This window comes from Acipenser ruthenus, chromosome 6, assembly GCF_902713425.1.
Source record: "Acipenser ruthenus chromosome 6, fAciRut3.2 maternal haplotype, whole genome shotgun sequence".
NCBI lineage: Eukaryota > Metazoa > Chordata > Actinopteri > Acipenseriformes > Acipenseridae > Acipenser > Acipenser ruthenus.
In genome coordinates, this window is record NC_081194.1 from 53579734 (window position 1) to 53603999 (window position 24266).

Sequence of the window (24266 nt, forward strand, 5' to 3'; positions counted from 1 at the left end):
GAACCTACGGTGGCTCGTTGAGTCCATCAGGAAAAAATATGTCGAGATCACAAGATTATTTCTTATGTTCACGAGAAAACCGTTCCATTATCTCGTGATCACAAAATAATTTCTCTCAGGATCTCGAGAGAATGGAAGTCATTACTTCCATTTTCCTGAGATTGTCAGGAAAATGCAATGGTTTTCTCAAGACCTCGACATAACGTGTTTTTTATTTTTTTATTTTTTTATGGCCTCAACAAGCCAACGTAAGAACCTAATTGTGTAAAGTATATTAGGGAAGAAGAACAACTCCCATAAAAAATATTTGGGAGACAAAACCAAAAAAGTACAAAAATGTAAAAGATAAAAAACAAAAATGAAATAAAAGTTAGGAAAATGATAAACAAAAAAGAGTAATTATTAAAAGTGTACAAACACATAGGATATATACAGACATATATACAGACATTATATTAGGTAAATGTCTAGTCCATTAATTATTACATTAGGGTGGTGTCAAATGTAGATAATAAAATGTGGTAGACAGATTAAGGTTAAAACGATACAAGTACTGCAGGCTGCTGTTTTTAAGTTACCTTTGCTTAACTATTTACTATTTATTTAACTATTAACTATTTAAAACTTCAAAAAAATTCAAATTTGCATTTGCCAAAAAAAGGAGACTGTGTTATTATTTAATAATTTTCTATTTGTTGTTATTATTATTATTATTATTATTAGATCTAAGAGGGGCATTTTCAAGCTATACCTATTTTCTTATGTGAACTTTGAACAGCAACTAGCAATACTACATTAAAACATAATCCAGAAATACCAACAATAACACCTTTCACCAATGTTTGCATCTGACAGAGTTAGTCAAAGATTAGTCTAATTACAAGGAAAGCTCTCTACAGCAAGGCATTTCTCTGAACATCTTTTATCAAGCTTATTTTACAGGGTGCATTCATGCAAGTGCAACAAGAGACCCAAACACCATTGTTAGCATTGTGCTAATAGTACATACTAATCTCTTTATTGTCCATACTTCAGAACATGCAAGCTGCATGCCAACGTATTCTAGCAAATAAAGAAAGAAAAAAAACATTATATAAAACATGGAAAAATACTATAGTAGTGTGGGCTTATGAACAATACACAATTAATGTAAAATAAACTGGGTGACTTTTATAAGCATCAGACACAACTGCAAACTGCATTCTTTGCGTTAGTGTTTGTGTGCGTATTTTGAATCCTAACACACAATAACATTAATAACATTGTAGGTGGTGAATCTATGACATTAAATTCTGTTGACAATAAATAAATAAATGATCAAATGTAGTATTTATTTTATCCAGTCATCCAACCTCTTCCTAGAAGCAACTCCGGCTATTCCTGGCTCAGCATGGTTAGCTATCTTATATTGAGAAACAAATCTGGTGACGGGTGCCCTCTCCAAGCTGTAGTACAACCTCTCTCCTGATTTAAGTCGTCATGAAACTGGATTAAATTCCATACCCATACAAAAACTGTGAATTAACTGCAGCATACTTACATTGAATTAAGACTCTAGTTAAACTGTACAGTAAATGTAAGTCAACTGCTCTGTAACTACGTTGTAACTGCAATTTCATAAAGCTTGCAAGGTTTTCAGGCAGGCAATCTATAGTACAAGTGCCTGGTACATTCATTGGTTAATTTACAAGCCTACTACTGGCAAGTTCCCATTAACCTATAAGGTATATAAACCTATTTCGCAAACTCAGTCTTGCCATGCTTTCGGATTATCACCCCACTCCCAGCCTCGTCCGGAGGGGGAGAGTATACAATGCTCCTCTGCCTAATATTTTTTGTTCACCGGGATGAACATGTTGCATAGATTTATTATTTTATGTTTGTAATTTTAGCAGGCGGCACTGGGATGCTCCAAAGGATGAGGCTGAGCTCCAAATATTTTTACTCTACTTATTTTTCTTCTTACCCATTGCTGGGGTCAATGTTTTTGGAAATCTATAAGATTTTGTATTATAAAGGTAGTTATTTAACGCAAGATTGTCCTGACTGAAAAATCATTAGTCAGTAACTACAGCATAGCATTGCTTGAAGTGCATTGCAACACCAGTTAGTGTTATCTTCTTTACTCTGGCTAACAATTTGTGTTTCCCAAACTCCTTTGTGTCTCCAGACTCTCTTGAACTCTCAAGAGAAGTCTGGTTAATTCAGGAGAGAACAACAACGCAAACCATGCAGACATGCAAATTGGTGTTTACCACACCTATAAAGCAATACTTGAACACCAAACAAGGCTTGTGAGAACGTTGAATTATCACAAGGTTTTTTGGGAAACACACTTCCAAGTTGAATTGGAAGTAGTTGTGTCTTAATCAAAAGATTAATCTTGATAACACATGTAGTGCTGTTATTGGGAAATGGCTTCCAGGTTAGTAGGCCAGGTTAGTTTAAAAATATATTTTATACATAGTATGTGCTTTCATTATTACCTTAAGATGTTTTTGTGATAACAAAAGAATGGTATTCCCCATGCACATAGGGTCACATTTCACAAAGCACTTACCACTGTGCTAAGTTAACACCAGTGTTGGTGTTCAAAAGCTCCAAATAACCTATATTTATCATTCGTGCGTGAATAAATGACTTGATTTGTTCGTACACACAAAGTTTTTAATTGTTGCACACAATTAAATCCTGATTTATCAATGTTGTGTAAGGCACTTGCACGCACAGTTCTAAGTAATAGGTGTTAATAAATCTCAATGTCACTAAAGTTGCGTGCACATGGAAATCTGCATTTTTCCGTGGTGAGTGCCCACAATGCTATTTTGAGGAATTAATTAATTGTGGGTTCCGCCTGGCTATTTAGTCACATTTAGTAGATAGAGATGGGCATCTATATATCCAGCACATTAATTGAATAGTACTGTTTTCTGTTCACAAAATGTAATTAATTAAATTAAATTTTGCTGTTCTGCTGTTCTTCCTTGTAGGGAAATCGAATTGTACTTCTGTACTTGCTGCAAAAAATTCTTCTGTACTTGCTGTGTATAAGTCACATCGATCCCAAAACACTCCCACCGAAAAGCAGCATTAACAAGGTCTTCCAGAAGTGTTAGATCAACCATTTTCTAATGATGTTTTGACATGTGCGCACACACGGTTTAGAAGGGAATACTCGCGCACGCAGGAATAATCATTTGCTTTGCAGATATAGCTTATAATATCTGTGAAATGTACTGTATAAATTATGCTTTTTTCTTAATGTACCATCTACTTTCCTTATCAAGTAAATATGAAGCAACACTGTATAGAGCGGTCTATTATGTAGGTGTTGTAACTGTGTGTGTATAGCATTGAGAATTAGATCCAAAGGTAGAAATATAATCTAGATGTATTAACGATGAATATCAATTTATTTCCTTCTAGTTTATCTTGTCATCTAGCAGTAAACAGATTGTGACACCCACATAATGTAGGTATATTGCCAGTATCCAAATGCAATACATAGCACTGTTATGTCTCCTTATCTTCTACTTTGGAAAAACAGCTGCTGGAATTGATCATTGTGTGCAATTTACTTTACAGAATGAGATGTACTAAGGTGATATACTACCCCCAGAGTTTGACTGCCGCGCCACACATGAGAAATGTGTCAGTCTAGCTCTGGGGGTACAATATGAAAACAGAGCACTGTCCTTACTTTCCATCTGCACGCTATTTTAGAATCAACTGTTTGAAATCTGATGAGCTTTAATCTCAGTGGTATATTAAATTACAGCTTCAAGCAATCTTGACACCCAGCCGACCTTAGAAAGTACCTTTGGGTTTGGAATAATAGACAGATCTGGCCAGTTGCAAAAAAGAATAGGAACCATTTTCAGAGCATGACAGTCATGAATAAAACAATGGAATGTATTTTAAAAATGATAATACAAAAGAAAACAAGACAATGGGTTGCTAAGCTTGAATAATAATACAAAACTATCAGTGGTGTACCTTTCTTCCACAGAGACTTCTTTCTGCTGTTGGTGGGGTTTTGTGCCGGTCATCTCTCGGATACTAACTGCATAGATCTTAGTTGTATAATCAATAGATTTTTCTCTTGCGACATCACTGTCATATCCTGCAGAATCAAGAACAAACATAAAGAGATTGACTTTCCCAAGAGAATCATATTGCTTTTGATATAAAGGACATACATACACACTCTGGAGGCTTCTGGGTGCCAGTGCTATTTTCTCAGACAAATAGCTCTCAACGGTATAATGTGTTAAAATAAAGGATAGTATACGACAGGTATTAACTAACACAAGTTAGTGAAGCTTCAGAGATTAAACATCTGTCCTTATTCAGCATTTACAAAATAAGTCATGCTGACCTGAAGGGAACAGAAAGTAAGCAAATCCATCAGGGCTGTTTACATATTGCACCAGCACAGGTTTTAGTGAATGTCAAGAACAATGAATACTGTATCTTGTATGAAAAAAGGCCTAATTCAGGTCTTAACATTTTCCCCTCAAAATGCTTGTGTCCATCAAACACTTGTGTTCCGTTTCAGCAGGTTAAATTAAGTCAAAGCAGTCTTAAAAAAAGAAGGTAAAAGCTTTGGTAATTTCTGCTGCCTAAAATATGCGAAAAACTTGATTTTGCTGCTGTCAATTTTTTACCTCCATCCTCCTCTGTGTCAGTATCTGACTCTTCACTGTCCATAGGCTTATTCTCGCGATTCCCATCAGATTCTCTTCCCCAGATCATCAGTGCAGTGTCAGCGCCTCCTACTGTTAGCAATGAGGAATCATCCTGGGACCACCTTACATTGGTAACATGAGCACTGTGGCCAACATACTTCTTAAACTTTGCATACTGCCCCTACAAGGGAAGAAAATGAAGCAGATACAAAATAGTAATACACTCTGCATGAACTGCATACTGACTGTTATGGTCTATAAGTTTTTTCTCAGTTATATCAATCATTGTAATGTTCTGCCACAATCGTATACAGATCATTACTAGATGCCATGACATTTCCTGTCATCTGTTCCATGCTTTTCATGAAATAGGCATTAGTTGCTAGATTCAGTGCCAACCCTCACCTTCACAGGGTACGTGTAGAGCTTCACAAACCCAAAGTCATCCCCCGTCGCCAGCAGCTTTCTGTCTTTGGTCAGGGAGGCAGCATTTACATCAGTGATATCGCTGTGTGTTGGCCAGATTCCTTCACACGTCGGCCCTAACACACATGTCCACGTGGCCCAATCTATTTGCTCTATCTAAGAAAAAAAATCACACTTTGTTAGATTAGAAAAAGAAGGTGTATTAATATAACTGCAGTCCACTGCTCTAAGGCACTATATCTTAATTAGTGATTTGATCAAAAAATACAATGCCAATTTATGACCCGCAATATTTTCCAACTCTTCATTTAACAGCAATGGAATGTTAGCACATATGAATGTATTGAATTATGAAATACTGGCATATTACATTTAGGAGGATGACAGCCCATGACAGAACAAATACAGTACCAGCTCTGATATTGCCTTTGCTTTTATAAACTTCACGCATCCTCCGAAACGTGTGCCGTCAGTCCTCCGCTTCTTTTCACTCTGCAGGCCTGCCATGCAGTCACCTCAGAGCTACAGCGTCGGAGGGCCACGCAGCTCTGGGCAACTTAAAGGCAGGCCCGCAGGTGCACGGGCAGTCTAGGACACCCTGGCCAACCTAAGCTCTCCCCCCCCCCGAACTCCTGTCCACGGTTGGCAATGGAATAGCCTGGATTCGAACCGGCAACCTCCAAGCTATAGGGCACTCGGGAGCCCCCGAAAGCATGTTTTAAACAGCTATTGTTGCTGGCATTTCCCAGTCTGCTTTTTCTCGTGCATTGCCAGTTGTGCTCAATGCATTTTTGAGTACCTAATTTTCATTAAACCCAGGGTGTACTTACAAGTCTTGAAAACTAATTTCTATGACATTTCTGGTTATCCCAGCATGTTGGGAGCAACAGACTGCACACATGTGCCACTAACCCCTCCAGCTAATTCTGAGCACCTGTATAGGACCATGATCTATTGTGTGTTAATTGTCCCGGCTACTAAGTTGGCCAAGTGAAAAATAATCCATCCATTATCTGTAACCGCTTAATCCTATAGAGGGTCGTGGTGAGCCAGAGCCTAACCCGACAGACACAGGGTGCAAGGCAGGACTACACCCTGGACGGGACGCCAGTCTATCGCAGGGCAACTAAGGGGCAATTTAGAGAGGCCAATCCACCTAGCCAGCATGTCTTTGGGCTGTGGGAGGAAACCGGAGCCAGAGGAAACCCACGGGAACATGCAAACTTGACACAGACAGACCCCTGAGGCCCAGGACCCTGGAGCTGTGAGGCAGCAGCGCTTACCACCAAGACACCGTGCCACCCTACGTTAAAAATAATAATAATTAAAATTAAAAAAAAAAACCTAAAATCATTTACTTTCAATTTAAAATAATCTTTTATTCACAAATTTACACCAATGTGTACATTGCAGCAGCATGATTTATTTTGTGGTACCAGTAGGCTAAACTAAAAAGAAAGTGCGCTAGATATTCATTTGATTTTACTACTGTACTGTATACTGTATAGGCCTGCTATACAGATTTATATTTTTACATAATGTAATGTGTAGCCTACCCAAAACACATTAGTGTTATTTCAGCACAATGATATATATTTAAAATACATCCAGAACTATAAATGTATGTGTGTGCAATTTTATTGTATTGTTTTTAAACCCGACATGTTTGCGCTGCGACTGGCCCATCTTAGTACATTTACCCCATAGTGTCTAAATTGGAAAGTAAATTTCTCAATGGCCAAAAACCTTATCTGGTGCACTGGTCTCAGTCTTGACATTTGAAAACTTGATGTTGCATTGCAAGTAATTCATTTTGTATAAATCTTTTCACAACAACAATAACAAAAAATTGATTGGTATGTCCCTTACTATGGTTTAAAGAACAAAATCGATAAAAAAAAGGGAGAGATTAACGCAACAGACACTTGTGTTCCTACCTCTGAGTTTCTGATTGTTTGCCGTTTCCCTCTGGGGGCTTCAAAGAATAATTGTTCTTTGGCACCAGAATTAACTTGCAGTAATTTACCTGCAATGGGAAAAGAGGTAATTACTCTCTGGAGAGCAAACAAAGGTCCATTTCAAATACAGGATGTCCTTAATTAAACTAGCAGCAGGTAGTCCTTTTCTTATAAGGTTTTTATTTTCAACAGACAGCCTTACCCCTTGTGTCCCAGTCTATGTGTGTGACATAGCTTGATGCTCCTTTGCAGATGCCAACTCTCTTGCTGGTCAGCACATTGTAGATATCGACAAAATTATCATGAGAAGCCACAGCCAGGTATTTTCCAGCATCTAAGAAATAAAGTCCAAGTACAAATGTTAATAGATGGTAGATTAAATGATTGGTTTATACCGTAACTTGGGAAGCTTACAAATGCTCTTTCTTTAAGCTTGTTGCAAGGAATCCAGGAGAATTTAGCCACATTCATTGTTTACACCCTGTATTAAATTATACTTACCTTGTGAAAACCTGACATCGGAAATATTTTCCTTCCTGTGATGAAAGGACACCATGTCTTCCAAAGTATCAGAATTCACTACAAGAAAACTTCCATCATTCAATCCTACAGCTAAGGCTTTCCCATCTGGGGAGAAGGCACAGCATCTGCCACCTGGAACAGGGAATCAGCAACACATCAGCATTATCAAGCCACTAAGCGAGTTACGGAACCAGCTTAGTAATATGAACGGATTGTTTTCCATCCAATTTTCAGTAAATCAAAAAATAAACATCACATGGATGATGCACTCTATATTGCATATGATTAGACTAAGTTAATGTTTGTGCACTATGAAATAAAATGAAGTTCACAAATGAAGCTATTAGGGCTAATCACAAAAAAAAAATACTTTAAAAGTAGCAAAATAATGTTACACTATTTTTGAAGTTGGCAAGCATTCAGAATGCAACAACTTCATTATAAAAGGCTGTATTTCACAATTTTGATGCTGTATAAATATATGCATTATGTTTTCAATAAATCTTTTCTTGTATAAATACTGTACTTAAAAACAAGTTATTATGACATTATTTTTATAACAGTGGTCCCTGGGACCTTGCATTTTAATATCTTTAAGTCAATATAATGTTGTTATAAAGCAATCGTCTCACGTCCAGTCCTTGAGGGCCAATCCAGTCCAGGTCTTTATTGAAATGAGGTGCTAAATTCTAATGATTTAGGACGTGGTTGAAACAAAGACCTGGTCTTGAGTACTGGAAGTGAGGACCACTACTTTATAGAGACTCTTCTCATTTGTGTAAGTGGTGTGGGGTTCTTTTTTTCAGAAGACTATCAGAATCCAGTTGAAAGACCACATAGCCAGGTCCTTGAAGGGTAAATACAGCCAATGTGAACAGAAAATTTTATAAATGCTAAAGTGTCAACTTCAAAAAGGCATATACAGCACCAACAGCAGACATTACCAATAAAACAAATCTGTGTTAGTAATTGAAAACCATCTACAAATTGATCGTTAAAGAACACTGGTTGAGTCAGCAATGCAAGGAGCTTCGTTACCTTTTTTGAGTTTTCGCACTGCTACCATGCGGTGGTTGGAGGAGAGTTCCCAGATTCGAAGGGTCTTATCATCACTCACTGTGGCACAGATTGGGAGCAGAGGATGAGCTGCCAGGCCCCAGACTTCTCCTTCCATGTGACCCTAAACACATAACCAACCAGTGAGCACCAACGTTAACATACGAGTCTCATTTGAAATCTCTCATTTGATTAAAACAAAATGTACCCAAGCCTGCCACCATTTTATTTGAGTAAATGAGTCAGCATTACCATGCATGGCATCTCTTTTATAGGTGCACAGGTGATATATTTGATACATTAAGTGCTTCTTGAAATGTTTTTAACTACTGTAAGAAAAGACAGGGATTTATATCCCTAACCAAACTATTGTGTTGTCTTCAAAAATAAAACTGAAATTATGGTAAATAAAAACATCTGACAGCGACATGGCTTTAAATACAAAATTAGAGCTATCAGTAACAAGAAAAAATAGATCACGCTGCCAGACAGATAGAGATTGTGTATATACTATGAAGGAAACCAGTAACTATTTGTAACAGCTCCACACTCTTGCTAGTGACCAGTTAACCAGACGTAGCCATTATCTAATTTCAACAAAAATACTGAAATGTCTTTTTTTTTAATACATGCATATATCCATACCTGAACCAGCAGGGTCATAGGGCCACTTTTATCTATTTCAAGTATTTCTCCATTTTTTGTTCCTACAAGTATGTGACCATGTCCCAGAGTAATGGCACGGATTGAGGGATTGTCTTCAAGAAGCAAACCTGCAAGGATATGAACAAAAAAATGTTAATTCATTTTAAATTAAAATGTGTGCTAATACTGCATGTTAGATAATAAAATAACATGGTTAACTAGAAAAGTATAGTAACATTTACTACATGTACCACATACCATCTACAGCTAGATCTGCAGATTCTGTAGACATGTTTTTAAATTATTGCCTGTGAATGCTTGACAGTCCAACTGGTAGTCCTGAAGGTAATCTGCTGATTTCAGCTGCACATAATTCATGCTGGTAAGGGTCTGGTGCCAGTGGATCATTAGAAAGAAGGCACTGAGCCCCAGGCAAAAGCATTGGAATTACAAGGAATGTGCCAAGAAAAGTGAATGGGGAAAGACACAAAACTCTGTCGTTTTATTGTTATAATTTGGAATGATAAATCACACAATCTATTAAATGATCAAGCACTTGAGAAATAAGGTATTTGTATATCTTTGTCATTGTTACATGCAGTGGCTTTAGTTGTTGTTAACTGTGTCGGGGGATACATGCAAAAACACTTAGTGCATGGATTATTTATGATCTTTTTTCAGCGGTGGTGTAGTGACAGGCGTTCTAAAGCTTGTTTAGAATCTGGAAGCCTATCAACAGGAAAATCAATTAACCAGACCGCTACCTGGTCCCAATAAAGCATGTAAAACATCCTTGTTACTTTCAAAGTGTCGGTCTATTATACCAGACACCAAGCGAATACAAAATAGCAAATTACAGTGGTGTTGTTTTTGAAATATATACATTATATATTTTTTATTCCAGCATGATGCTGGATTTTCTCACCATAAATACATCACCGACAACAGAATGAGGTCCATAAACTACATGTCTTAATGCATATGAGTTACAAAAAGGCATAGTAATGGTATGTAATATGCTGCCAGCTGACATGAAAAAACAAGAATCAAGGTGCTAAAACTAGTTATTCACTATTGGACAAAACATCATGGCAATAGCAATGTTATGGTCGTGGAGGCTATTTCAATAAAAACAAGACTGAGAATTTTTTTTTTTTTATAACACTGAACATCAGATTCACAATTTGAATGAGACTTTAACAGTATAATGTATGTATGACGACAAGTCGTGCTTATCATAAATGTCCTTGCCATATCCAAAGAGCATATATTTTGTGAATGTATTGCAGTTAAAGGTGTTTTAGCTGTTACAGAAAAATGCAGATAAGATAGGGCAGGCACTGCAGGGACAGCTGCATGTCAACAGCAACTGAATAAAAAGTTAAATCCCAGCACTTTGTCAGTGCTGAATAGCCCTAAATGTATGTTGCCTGGAAGGAACTGGCAACTGCTTTGGAAAAGATGTCCCAAAGTGAAATGAGATCCGATGTTATGTAGCTGAAAATAAATATTCAATATATGAAAAGCAGTGATGTTAGAAATGTTTTTGGAAAGTACTAGCCTCTTCACTGTAAAGTAAAAGGTGGTAATCCTTGATTAATAATTGTGTTGTATGCTGGTCAAATAGACCAGTATTTTCCTGAAGATAGCATCCCTTGAAATGCTAGGAAGCATCTGCCAATATAACCTACTAGAAACCCTTGATCAAAGTATGTCAGATCTACTTTCCTAATCGTGACTGAAACCAACTAACAAGGAGCTACACTTGTACACATTACAGTGTACATGTCAGGGATCAGTCCTGTGTGGGAAAATCCAGTTTCTTAAAGAGTGTGTTACATATTTACGACTGTAAGTCGCCCTGGATAAGGGCGTCTGCTAAGAAATAAATAATAATAATAATAATAATATTACAAGTGATCCATTTTTGTGTCCAAAGCCTATAAATATAAACAGCAATATGACGTTGATTGTTTCAACAAACATTTCAGAAACATATATACCCCACCTCAGCTATAAATACAAAACTACAGCTGTTAATATCTTAATCACGGTCACCTTGCTACATCCATTGTGTATACATGTGCTGTACAAATGTAAATGTGACATACATATGGTTTGACAGACAGGTTCCTTTATAAATTCCCTGATTCTGATACTTCTGATTCTAAATAACTTGTGCAAAATAATGCCTTTACCTTCACAACTATAAAGGGTGAAATACATATGTAAATGGATGTATGTACATGGATTCCACAACAGGAATGGGGCAAATATGTCAAGGGGCATTCGCTGTGAGGGCCTCAAATGATTGTCTTGAGTGGAGGCCTATATAGAGAATAACCCCCTACATAAAAAAATTAAAGCTACTTTCTGAATTGAACGGCTTAACTAAGTCATATGAGCTGGCATTGAGACAGATTTGGGCTCACTCAACTGAGAGTAAACCTTTGATCTGTCCCTCATGTCTACCTTTAGAACCGGGAGACAATGCAGCTCTCTTGATGGCATATGTCTTCAAACACCTCTCAAACATGTCATCCCACAACTCCACTACTCCGTCCTTGCCTCCTGTAACAAATCCCTAGAGCAAAGACAAAAACAGGAGCACAATATGTTAGCTGTCACAGAATACTTTTGTAAGTATATAAAATCAAGACGTCACATAATTTCTCTTGATATGAATTGGTGTAAGGAAAAAAGAAAACCTGTGCCTTGATATAGTAATTGCATATTAGGTAGACATCTATCTTGGTCTACCATACAGTGGATATGTCTAGACTTTAATGTAAACCAGTAATCAAAAATGCTTACCAAATTTGTGAATAAATGAAATTAATTCAATTAAACTTACTGTGAAGTCAATTTTATTTATGAATGAGATGACAGCGATCTATTGGGAACATAACAATGGCATTATACTGATGGTGGTAATATGAAATTGTTTTCTTGGTTGAGCAAAATTGTGTTTTTTCATTAAGATTACATAACAGTATTAATTCCCTTTTAGACACTGGGGAAAAAAACAGGTGCTCTTATGTGAGCCGGTAGTTACACTGGCCTCCCTTTAACTCACCTCAACTTCCCAACAAGACCAAAACTATACCCCACCTGACCCCAGAAGGCAGTGTACTTTTAAAGAGGCCACACTCATTATTGCCCATAGGGGATGAATATCCTAGGATACTGGGATATATAGTAGTGGTGGAGGCTGTAGATTGGACAGACTGCCTCCATATACCCCTAGAAGCCACTGAAAATGTTAAATGCTTTGCTTTTTACTGACTGACACATCTCTGTGTTCCTTAATGAGACCTCTTGAAGTAGGAGTGAAAGGGGTGCTTTTTTTTAGCATTTATCTACACTAATTGATACTAAAAAAATATTTGAAAAGATCAAATACATGATTTACCAAGTATCATATAGGAAAATGTGAGACCTACTAAGTGATGATAATATATACAGTATATATATTTTTTTATTATTTATACATATTTTTTTCTATAACCCTAATATAACCTTTATAATAATACCCTTAGTTAAATCAAATATAGCTGCTCAACCAGACTACACTAATTAAATTAATGAGCAAGCTGCAAATACCACATATTTATTCAAATCTGTTTACACAGGGGAGTGCCTGAGCTGCAACAACACATTTTCATTCATACAGTACATAAGTTAGTGCAATTGTTTGGTTTGCAACAAAGCCTTGTGAAATAAAGGCCAGCTCAACCACTTACTACTGGCAGACAGGCAGCTGACACTGTGTGACAAGGCACATATCTCTTTTTCACTTTCAATAGACAAAATTAGGGAAGTAAATGTATTTATCAGGCATTTTTTTTTCAACTTTACAAAAAAGAAACAAGGTCACCAGCAGATGGCAATCATAAGCTATTAAAATTATAAAACAAAATATTTTTAGATACATTAACTTGCAGATGCAATTTGTACACCTTCTGCAGCCTTTATTATTTAACTTAAAGCCATGTAGTTTTGAAATCTGATGTTTATTATGAGCTACAAATATAGACTACCTTGTCTAAGGAGTACATGGCAAACACTGGGCCATCATGGGCCTTGATCGTCTTGAGCAGGAGAGTGTCTTTCCAGATGAAAACATCCCCAGTGGCTGCTCCAGAGAAAACCAAATCCTCTCCACGGCCATAGGACGCACACATCATTGTTTCCAGCTTCCCTGCGCTGCCAAAAGTCCCTCGTTTAAATATAAGGCCTCCACCTTTGAAAAAAGATTTGATTTTCTAATTCAATTAAAAATGGCTGCTTCAGTGACAACAGAATAAATCAATAAAAAATGGATATACAGTTTATATATCTAGACCATTATCTAAAGACAGTAGGCCACTTTGCAATGGCTATGGAAAAAAAAACAAAAAAACATCTAGTTGATGACTGAACCAGCTACACAGCCATCGTAATTGTGCTAGAATCATACTACCTATCATTTGGTGCCACCACCTGTCAACTTTGACAAGCAGTGTTGGTAATTGTTGACATTAACTATAATTACAGTTTCCATTTTTTTGTTAACAATAACAAATGATCAGCTTTAACTGTAAGATATCCATAAGAAACAGCATTAATTTTAATCCACTAAAAATGCAGCTGTACACTGTCATACGTACCTGCGTGCTGCCAGAATTTAATGTGCTTCATCCCAACTGTAACAAGCTTGTCCATATGATGAGGATTACACTTCACCACAAAGAGTTTATCTTTGTGTCCTCTGCATACAAAAAAGAAAATATATAATTATATTCGGTTTTAAAATCACGTTGCTAATAACAAAAAATAGGTTACTAAATAAAAACATTTTCAATACCTTGCTGTCGCCAGCTTTTCACCCTTCTTCCAGTCCCAAATAACTATTGTGTGATTGTCATCTATGCCAATAGAAACCAGGCTCTTTCCATCCGCTGCCAAACAGAAAGGCAAATTTCATATTGTGAGAAAACTAAAACTGTTCTGGGTCATTTGCCTTGATTGCAGACATTGTGTTTTTATGTTCAGATTATTCTTTTAGATTTTCAAAAATGCCAACAACATAAAGCTGTCACACTGGGCAGATAATGTGTCTATTGAAGTATGCTGTTTTCTTTATAGAGGATAATAAACCTAACCTTGTTTAACACTGCATGTAACATTGCACTGAGATTATAAATGTCATTGATGTTGACTACATGAAGAAGGCGATGCTTCAGTGCCTGTCAACAGGAAGTTAAAAAGACAAGAAAGAGCAAATGCAAAATGAAATGAATGTCTACCAGTAACATAGACATTATCACAGGGATTCTGCATTGATTCAGATGCTAAATACAGCACTTTGTTTGTTAGTTTAATATTACTGCTTTCCAGTGGCTGGTGTTCAGGATTGTGTAAGTCTTTTTTATGGCTTATTGTAATATGTTTCTGGCTTTTGTCATCAAAAGCAATGTTAGTTCTGTTTGAGAAAGTATTATTTACACATTCACATTCGTCCCTGTCATTTCCACATTGGTGTTTCAATGTACATCTGCAAGCTGGATCTTGTTTATTATAATGCATAATCAAAAAAATAAAACAGTGAAGGCAGTTGCGACGGGTGGTCAACTTGCTGAACAATACTAGCCCTTTTGTTAGTCCAAACTCATACTTTACATGCTTGAAAAAAGAAATGCCTGTTAAAGCAGACACTACACAACAAATAGGAATTAAACCTATTCAAAACTCAGAAAATTCAGTTTTACCAAAATAAACATCCCTTTTAATTGCTTATCTAATCCATGCTCTTAATAACATATCCATGAGCTGGAGTAATTAAATGGTAGAAGCCAAGCCACAGAATAAACAGATGTTAACATATGTTAAAACAGTGCAGTGGTGCCGAGTTAGAACCTTCACCTCAGAGGATGCTGAGGTAAAAACGAATTGCAGTTTCTCAGTACTAAAAGCAGAGATACTAGAAAGTGTTCGTTTGATTAGCTGTAATTACATTTTCTGTAAGAGTACTTTTGTCATGTGTGTTATTATGCTGTTAAAAAATAAACAACTCATATATGAGCAAATGGACACATTTTATTTGGTTACAAACTTTGAAGATCCCTGTATTATAAAGCACATTGAAAATTCAAAGTCCTTAAAGTATTCAATTACTTTCTCTAGTTACAAAGAAATATTAAAGACTGAATGCCCTTTCTTATTTTTAAAGGTAATCTTTGGATAACCACAGATAGGTGGCTGATGCAATCCAGGGTGACTCCCCAGTGCTGTAAAAGGCTCTAAAGAAAAATCCAGCTGCGTATCCATTCTGCATATTATACCATAATAGTAAATAAGCAATGCTTTACCTGAGAAATCAAGAGCACAAACGCCCCTCTGATGATGACCTTTCAGTAGAGACAGACATTTCAGCGTTTGTGTATCCCACACATGAATGGAGGGATCCCTTCCGACCTAAACATAATAACAACTGATTTGATTTGATGTTATGGCAAACCAATCCTTCAAACCAATAGTTCAGACAATACCACGATTTCTGATATCACACCATAAAAGTAATCCAAGATAATATTTCTACGATCTCAGACCAACAATATGAGCAAACTTCATTAAATTCTGTATCCCTCCAGCACAAAAGAAATACATTCATATGGTATGGCCCACACTGATTTTAGGCAGACACAACAAATGTACTATTTAGGGCTGAGGTGCCGGGCAAAGTTGTATCTGTTCCCAGATTGGATTTTGTGCAACATTATGAGAAAAAAAAACAAAAAACTTTGAAGACCACTGATTTAAGAATTCACTTTGCACCCTGCTCAAAAAAGGAATGACCACTATGAGTCTGCTAAGTAAAACAAACATATAAACCTGAAGTTTACACTATATGAGCTATAGATACCTGTCCAGTAGCCACATAATCCTTTACAGGGTGGATAGCTAAGCTAAGGATGTCATCATCATGTCCAACATAAAATCGCTGTGTGTGCTGCTGTCTGTTGTATATGACAGCCACAGCAGCAATGTGGTAAACCACCTCTCCAGCCTGTGTGTAAAACAGGTTGTTTCGACAGTCATAGCCTCTGTACCTGAAACACCAATGAAAGATATTGTTAACCAACATGCAGCATGTACAGTACTGTACACTACATGTTTTAGTTCAGTGTACATACAAGAAGATTTGTAATAGATGTTACAAGAGAGGGATTAAATGTGTGGTGAAACAGAAGACTCAGAAATGCAAAAAGAAAAATGAAAGAAAAAGAAAATAATGATCTTGAATTGATTTTTATAACAGTATTACATATTATCACTAAACCACTGTGCACAAATAGCATAGCTTCAAAATGGTTATCCACTTGTACGCATGCATGATTTCGATTGAGCGGATTTACACTCTATGGAGCCTTCTCTGCAGTGCCTGAACTTTGCAGTTTTCACTGAATAAATGGATACTAATCAGCGAAGCCCAATCTTTCTGCCCCGGTAAACATAAATAATAAAACACAATACTCATACTTTGTAGTTTTTTGTATCATCTATTTATTAGGCACCACTGCATTTTATTAACAGCAATAGTGGCTGGTTGAATTGTTTTGGTGTTTGATACATCCAGATTATCCTGCGTATCGTTTCTGTTGTCACAAATAGATACATTTCTTACTTGCAAAAGAAAAATGAAAGATGAAAACACAAAAAGAGTCTTAAGAAAGTGCAAGCGACAAAGTTATACAGAGTCCCTTTGGATAATTTTTATGTTGACTTTAATAAAAATGGTATCATAGTACAGGGGTAGTACAGAGTAAGTGACATTGGAGACATGATAAGAGTATACTTTGTGATTTTTATAATTCAAAAATTCAGTTTTTTCATGGTTAGGCCATGTTGGCAGTAACCAATTTACTACCCTTATTATTTCACAGTTTTATTTCGCAAAGTCGTGCTGGTCCAAATCCAGCATGCGCTTCAGTTGTTGTTTTTATATTTCGTTCCTCCTACCCACTCTCTAGAACTCTGGTCAACAAAAGTTTCTGGTTTTTATAGTGGTCGAGGGATTAACTGGCTATCAATTACTTAATTTAACCTTCGACAACATTCTGTACGGGATTTTTAATACATGTGGTCAACAGCCAATCTTGTCAATAAATCATTAGCTGCCGACCACGCATTCTCAAAGGATGTAGTTTGGCAGAGATGAGAAGCAAACATCGTCCCTGCCAACTACATGTAACTATAACAACAAACACAAATACATTTCAGTAATAACAATAATAAAGAATAATAATAATAATAATAATAATAAATACACAACTACAAATGAACACAGGGGCAGGGTGTACCCCATCACACTTACCCATGAACGAACTGCAGTTTTAGACTCTCTTCTGGAGCTCTTTCACGCTTTAAGGAGCTGACCGATTGGTTTTTCTCTTTGCTTTGTTGCTTGAGCTGAGGTAGATCTTCTTTGTACACCTAGAATTGAAAAAGCACAGGTCTGTACATTGGGGATTCACTTTATAATGCTTTGCGCCCCGATGAACCAAACTCAAAAGAGTTTAAGAGCATGGATAAATTGATGGTTGTTATTGAATGGACTTACAGCAAGTGCATTTATCTTCAACATGGAAGGCTTTCATTACTTAACAAGCAAATCATCTGTGGAAATAATTAGTGTGTGCTGTAAGTCTAAGTGAGAACTTTAATAGTTTTCAATAATTATATATTGGAGTTTTGTGACCTAGGAAGTTTAAGCATACATGGCTATATTAACTTTACACTGAATTTTAAGAACGACCCTAATAGTCCACAGTACAGTACAGTGTAGTACAGAGTTGATGGTTTCTGTGATTTAGAGCCACTGTAGCCCGTCTGCCATTACTTGTCACAATATATTGCACACAAATACAGGCTTGTTCTGTTTGCTTTTCGTTGGTGGTTTTCTAAAAATATTGCCATTCCAGGAACACCCAGAGGCTGCTGATGGACACTTCGGTAAATGCAGTCATTGCATTTAGGGACGAGGGAGGTTGCTGAATAGTTGCACACAGCTCTCCCAAAGTTTACATTAGTACAGTGGATCAAGTGACAAGTCAGAAGACTAAATCAATTTGCATATATTACACCAGTGTTGTCCAATAGAAATCATTGACTAGCCACAGGTGTGGCTGCGATGACACAGTTTTAGCCACCTGCACTCATTTTAGTCGAAAACACCCTAACTAATAAAGTCAAATGAAACCTGCTGAACAATGTTACATTAATATATTGAATTACATACCGCTTTGTAGTTTTCCAAATATTTTGTAGTTTTTTTGATTACATGATGTTAAATAAAATATCTATCTATATATATATATATATATATATATATATATATATATATATATATATATATATATATATATATATAAAATGTATTATATTTGGATGAAACTTGGTATCAACATTATTTTTCAGTAATTCAGATTGTGGGTGTGTGTGAAAGGAATGGCTTTGTGGTCACGTCAGACCAGGAAATGCAGGACACAGTATTGTGAGTGAAGCGCTGCTGCACGTTTTAATAATAAATAAACAGGTTGAAAAAAACAAAACACTGATTCCAAAATAAATGGCACATTGGCCAAAACAAACAAACAACCAAAACCTGTGAACACAAACCCCAAAACAAGTATCGTGCTGGTCCTTCCAGCATGAGTAGCAACTGTTTTCTTTTCTCTTTGTCTCTCCTGTTCACCACTACAAACACCCAACCCCGAGTGAGAAATGCGTGCCTCTTTTATACAGCTGTACCAGGACTTGACTGCTAATCAATCATTCAATAAAGTCCAGGCACAGTCTGCACGTGAACTAACTTGTGCATTACCCGTGCCCAAATACAAATATACACTTTCACTCACCCGTGCTACATAACCCAAACTACACAAAACAAACCAAATATACCCAGGGGTGGGGGGTACCCCGTCACAGGGTGTCATTTATATTAAACCCAGCAAAACACAGATATTCACTGCTTTGTGATGTATTACATTTTCAAAGGTCTTGCCAAGGTTACATATTTATTGGGTCTAATTCTAATTTTTACCATGAAATGAACTACTATGGGGTAATCTATACATGCTGTCTATTTATTTATTTTGGATTAGCACTTTTCTCAGTCATAAAACAATACCTTTTAACAAGATTCAGCAGGTTTTGATCCCCTGACAGCTCAAATGAGACATCTCTTTCACATCTGATCTTAGATTGGAAAGTTTTTCAGGTAACTCCAGGTTCAGTTCAGGTATCTAACCCTGAGGTCACGCAGTACCAGTAAATCAGTGCCAGTAAATCGGATTCTCTTGGCTTCCTGGTCTTTAGCTAGAAAGATGTGTATGGAACTCTATGTACAAGACACAGTATCTCTATGACAATTGTTTGTATCGCCAGGCAGCATTTGACCCTGAGTCACATACCCCAAAATAATGCTTTTTTATAATAATTTTATATTTTTATGCCAAATGTGTTAGTAATTAAGATAAACATCTTATGGGTGGCTTTACCAACCTGACGGTCATAGTTAATCTGGGCTTCCTGTTCAATGTCTGAGTCCAACTCTGGCACGTCCGATAAATCAGAGTCTGATTCTTCACTGTTGGAGTCAACACATCCCTCTGGTTAGCATGGAAATAAAGGAGTGCATTAGAAAAGAGTGACAGTAAGAACACCCGTGACGTTTTCATTACAGAGGCTGATAGTAAATCATGAATTTTAATGCATGTTTACCATTAGGCAGTATATCAACTTGAACAGTGTTCCATTATAAAGTGAAGGGCCACTTAAGTAATTGGCTAGGCAGACACTCCCTGATCTACCAACAAACTCCAATGTTTCCATGCTTTGGAGATAGCAAACATATGCCATACAAAGTAAAATCTACATGGTTAAATAGTTTCAGATATACTGAATAATAATAAAAACAATAATAACAATATAAGTACTTTTTAAGTAGTTTGTTTTCATTCCATGATAATAAACCTACTAAAATAAAAGGTATAAAGTTTACTAAACACTGCATTACCTTGAACTGAAGTTTCCAGACATCCATTAGGCATCCCAACTGGAATTAATCTCCACTGAAACAGAGAGTGGTCAGCCCCTCCTGTGCTCAGCACCCACTGTAGGTCATGGGACCAATGAACATTTGTGACATGAGCTGAATGACCAACATATTTTCGGAATTTTGCCCCTATAAACAGAATATACAACTTTTGGTAATATGAAAACGCAATTATAAATGACTGACAAGTAGGGCAAAGAATTTCGGATACCATAAAATAAATACTACATTTTGCTAGTGTATATATTCAGTAAAGCATACAATACCGCATATAGATAGCCCTGGAACTCCAGTACAGGTAAAAAGTCTATAGAGACAGAATTATACCAAAACAATCTTTGGTAAAAAGGATACTAAATTAGGTATCTGCAAATACAAGTTTTTATCAGATTGATTCATTCATTAATTGTGTATTTGTTACATGCAAGGTAAACGTGCACATTATTTCCCTGCCTGAAATATATGCAAATGGCTTCATGTTATTAATATAAATAGAGATGCATGTGTTAAATGACATTGGCTGCAGTACAAGGTTACTTAGACTGAGCACTAACGCTTGAATGGAATCTGAATAGTCAGTTTTGCAATCTAAAAAGCAGATCAGCATTGGAAACAGTCACTGAAGCCATCTCTATATCTCTGACATCTCCTAAGCTTATAATAAGGCTGTTATGCCTAGGGGTCTCCTCTTCTTAATGATCTGAAATGTGCAGTACTTCACACCTGTTAGGATTAGTAAAACGTTCCGGACTTCATTTTGTCACACATTTTTAACATTGGTTCTTTAAAAATACACTCAATGATTTCATAGTTTTATGCATGTTTATAAGAACCTTGTAACCTTTACTCAAAGCAGGGCTGGTTATTATATATTTTATAGTTCAAAATGTGTACATTATGATTTTAAATGCACAAGGCTAAGGAAGGAGCCTGGAAAGAAGCATTTAGCTTTATAGCTCTTGTAATCTGGAATAAACTTCCAACGGAATTAAAACTAGCAATGGATCAGATTAATTCTTCTTGAAGTAGCTATGTTCATCGATCCAGATAAGCTGCGTTCTGGGTGTTTTCCGCATTGAAATGTGAATTACGCATGATATTTATATTTAATGTGTAACAAATATACATAGCAATTTTGCTGCACAGCTTGATTGGTTCCCAGTGTCTCAATGGTCAATTTACCTGTCAACTGAATTTCTGGACAGTAAATCAATATATAAAATACAAAGGGGGAAGCCACACCGCGCGCAAAAATGAAGCAGCTCTATTCACTAAGCTACTTATATGCACAAATAAAGCAAGCTAAATGATTAATTAGCAAGTTGTCACATTGCACGGAATTATGCATTCTGTATTTATATATATATATATATATGTCAAGAGAGCAGCACCTTCGTGCAATCGGCATGTTGGAGGATGGACTAGGGCAGCGTACTGTGGCTTGTCGTCTTGGGTGCACACAGCCAGCAATTTCAAACCTGGCGAGACGGTATAAGCAGTCACGCTCTGTCAATGACAAGCCCAGAACTGGGAGACCAAGAGTCACAACACCTGCCCAAGATCGACAGATCATTTTGCAGCATCTTTGTGATGTCAATTGTTAATCAGCACAATAAAAAGTCACTGCACCTGCTCTTATTTATTTTGATGCTCAGTGTATATATATATATATATATATAAGGGTGCTCAAAAGAAAAGGTAAGTACGGTTCTGAGTTTGTCACATTCAGTACGTTTACATGACAAAGCGTTTTCCGAAAACTGAATCAGAAAACTGATTTTCTTAAAATGTCACTTTTCTGTGTTTACATGATTAACGATAGAAAATCTAATTAGAATTCAACTTTATACATAGATTGAAGTTTTGGAAAACACAGGATATTTTTGCATGCAAAGTACTGTAGTAGCCTAAGTTTGAACAGACCGGACATTTCTGCGACAGAATGGAGACCAATCCATATTGTGCTTTATCGAAGTGTCAGGTCTTAAATTCAAAGATTACTATACTATACCTCTATTCAGATTCCGCACAATGTGCAATCAGCCTTTCCAACAGCTCTTCCTGTTCTATATTACCAGTTTCTTTTGAAGACACTATTTTAAATTCTCACGTCATTTTAAAGCTGAAAAACATGTGCTGCTTCAGTATGGGCTATTAACAAATCAAACGGACTTTAACAAATGTATTACTTTATCCCTAACTAGACAAATGGATGCATGCAGACTGACTACAGATTATTATCATTTTCTCTGTTTTCTAAAACCACGTGCAGGAATGAAGGTCAAACCTTGCACATGTGCAGTATGCTATCGGAATAGGTTTTCCGAAACGTGTGTTTACACGACATACCTTTTGTTAGTTTTCGGAATTTAATCGGAAATTTCTAGGTGCTGTTTTCTGAAAACTGACTTTCGGAATATTCCGATACATTTTCCGAAAACTGTGTTTACATGACTTTTGATATCAGAATTAGTTTTCTTATGCTCATGTAAACGTACTGAATGACAGCGACAAAAGGGGACAGAGTGAGGAATCTAAGTTTACAGACCAGGAGCTAAATGTATTAGCAGAATTATGAAAGGCTTTTAGGTGCTGAATCAGCAAGAACATTAACGTCAATGAAACATTGAGGACAACATAAATGCGCTCCATAGGAGGGCGGGGGTCTTGTCCCAAACCACAGCGTCCTGCGACAGTCAAAGCGGAGAAAGTAATTGTTAATGGAACATTTATGTTTAACTCTGTACATCAAATAAATATTTGTTTGTTCAGCTTGATCTCCCTCTGATTTATTTTGTAATATTAATCAAAATTTAGCGAAGCACTCGCTCAGTCAATTAAAAGTTCACTATTTACATTTCCAAAGGTGTTTGGCGAACGTCACTTTTTAAACATTAGATGCCGTTTGATTGCTTGTATTTATAACTCGCACTCTGTGTACATTCATTTATTTTGTATATTTTAAAGCTATTTCAAGCATAGCCTACTTAAAAAACACACGTACATGGTGACTATATAAATATATGAACTTAGCCGAAATTGTTGCACATTCACCTGCCTCGTAATCTTTAAATATCCCGGACTGTCCGAGGATGTACGAGTACATTGGAACATTGGAACTCGAGACGCTATTGAAACAATCTTTTAAAATTAAACAAACGTTTGCTGGAAACAAGAATCTTTAAAATGGTCTGTGTTGGCTGCAGAAAAAAGTAACAAGCAGACAAAATAGATTTTTTAAAAACAACCTTGAATGACATATTTTCGAGTTTTATAAACCTCTAAAATTTATGTTGACACATTAATTAAAATGACCATGTAATTCCCGTAGCCTATTTTGCTGCATTTAATCCCAACATATTAAACAGGAGAAACGTTAACTGCAAACCTGAAATGACAAAACCGAAGCTTATGTGTTTTTCTTTATACACACTGTACATTTCTAGTAGTACTGAAATTATTTTTTTATGAAGTTTTAAAACCACAGATACCGACAAATTATTAGTAAATGACATAATGTCACATATGCCACTGGAGCCTATGAACCTAAAATAAATTATATTAATATAAAAAAAACAACTTATACGACTAAGCATAGACTTAAACAGCTAGTTTCTCCCTCTGTTACATTGTCCATTATTACAGACAGACACGCAATTGAAATCAATGCCATTCTTCACAAGCATCTTAATGATAGCCTGACTAACTACTATTGTGTGGTTAGAGTCAAGATGCAGTGCATCTACTAAGTCAGCAGTAAGTTCCTCTGAATTAACTCTGTGAGCTGAAAATAATGTACAAAACACAGTTGCCTTGATCATCAGTGTCCTCGTTGCATACAATGCAAACAGACTCAGAATCGTTCATTTTTCC

The 24266-nt window shown here is 36.4% G+C and overlaps 1 protein-coding gene across 5 annotated transcripts in view; it reads right to left on the reverse strand.

The window, feature by feature from the left end:
* The window catches only part of LOC117411466 (echinoderm microtubule-associated protein-like 6), a 115743-nt gene that overhangs the window by 19370 nt on the left and 72107 nt on the right, over positions 1–24266 (reverse strand). For 4 of the 5 annotated variants that reach the window (XM_034019045.3, XM_034019044.3, XM_059025507.1 and 1 more), the window contains 17 exons: positions 20355–20522; positions 19841–19947; positions 17652–17770; positions 16200–16386; positions 15646–15751; positions 14142–14235; positions 13945–14045; positions 13336–13538; positions 11768–11879; positions 9296–9423; positions 8633–8774; positions 7574–7726; positions 7275–7406; positions 7052–7140; positions 5094–5270; positions 4668–4869; positions 3997–4123 (listed from right to left, as the gene is read on the reverse strand). In XM_034019045.3, the coding sequence (XP_033874936.2) occupies positions 3997–4123; positions 4668–4869; positions 5094–5270; positions 7052–7140; positions 7275–7406; positions 7574–7726; positions 8633–8774; positions 9296–9423; positions 11768–11879; positions 13336–13538; positions 13945–14045; positions 14142–14235; positions 15646–15751; positions 16200–16386; positions 17652–17770; positions 19841–19947; positions 20355–20522 (2347 nt within the window). Of the gene's footprint in view, positions 1–999; positions 1063–3996; positions 4124–4667; positions 4870–5093; positions 5271–7051; positions 7141–7274; positions 7407–7573; positions 7727–8632; positions 8775–9295; positions 9424–11767; positions 11880–13335; positions 13539–13944; positions 14046–14141; positions 14236–15645; positions 15752–16199; positions 16387–17651; positions 17771–19840; positions 19948–20354; positions 20523–24266 lie in introns of those variants that run through there. The other variant, XM_059025509.1, reaches the window with a different exon arrangement.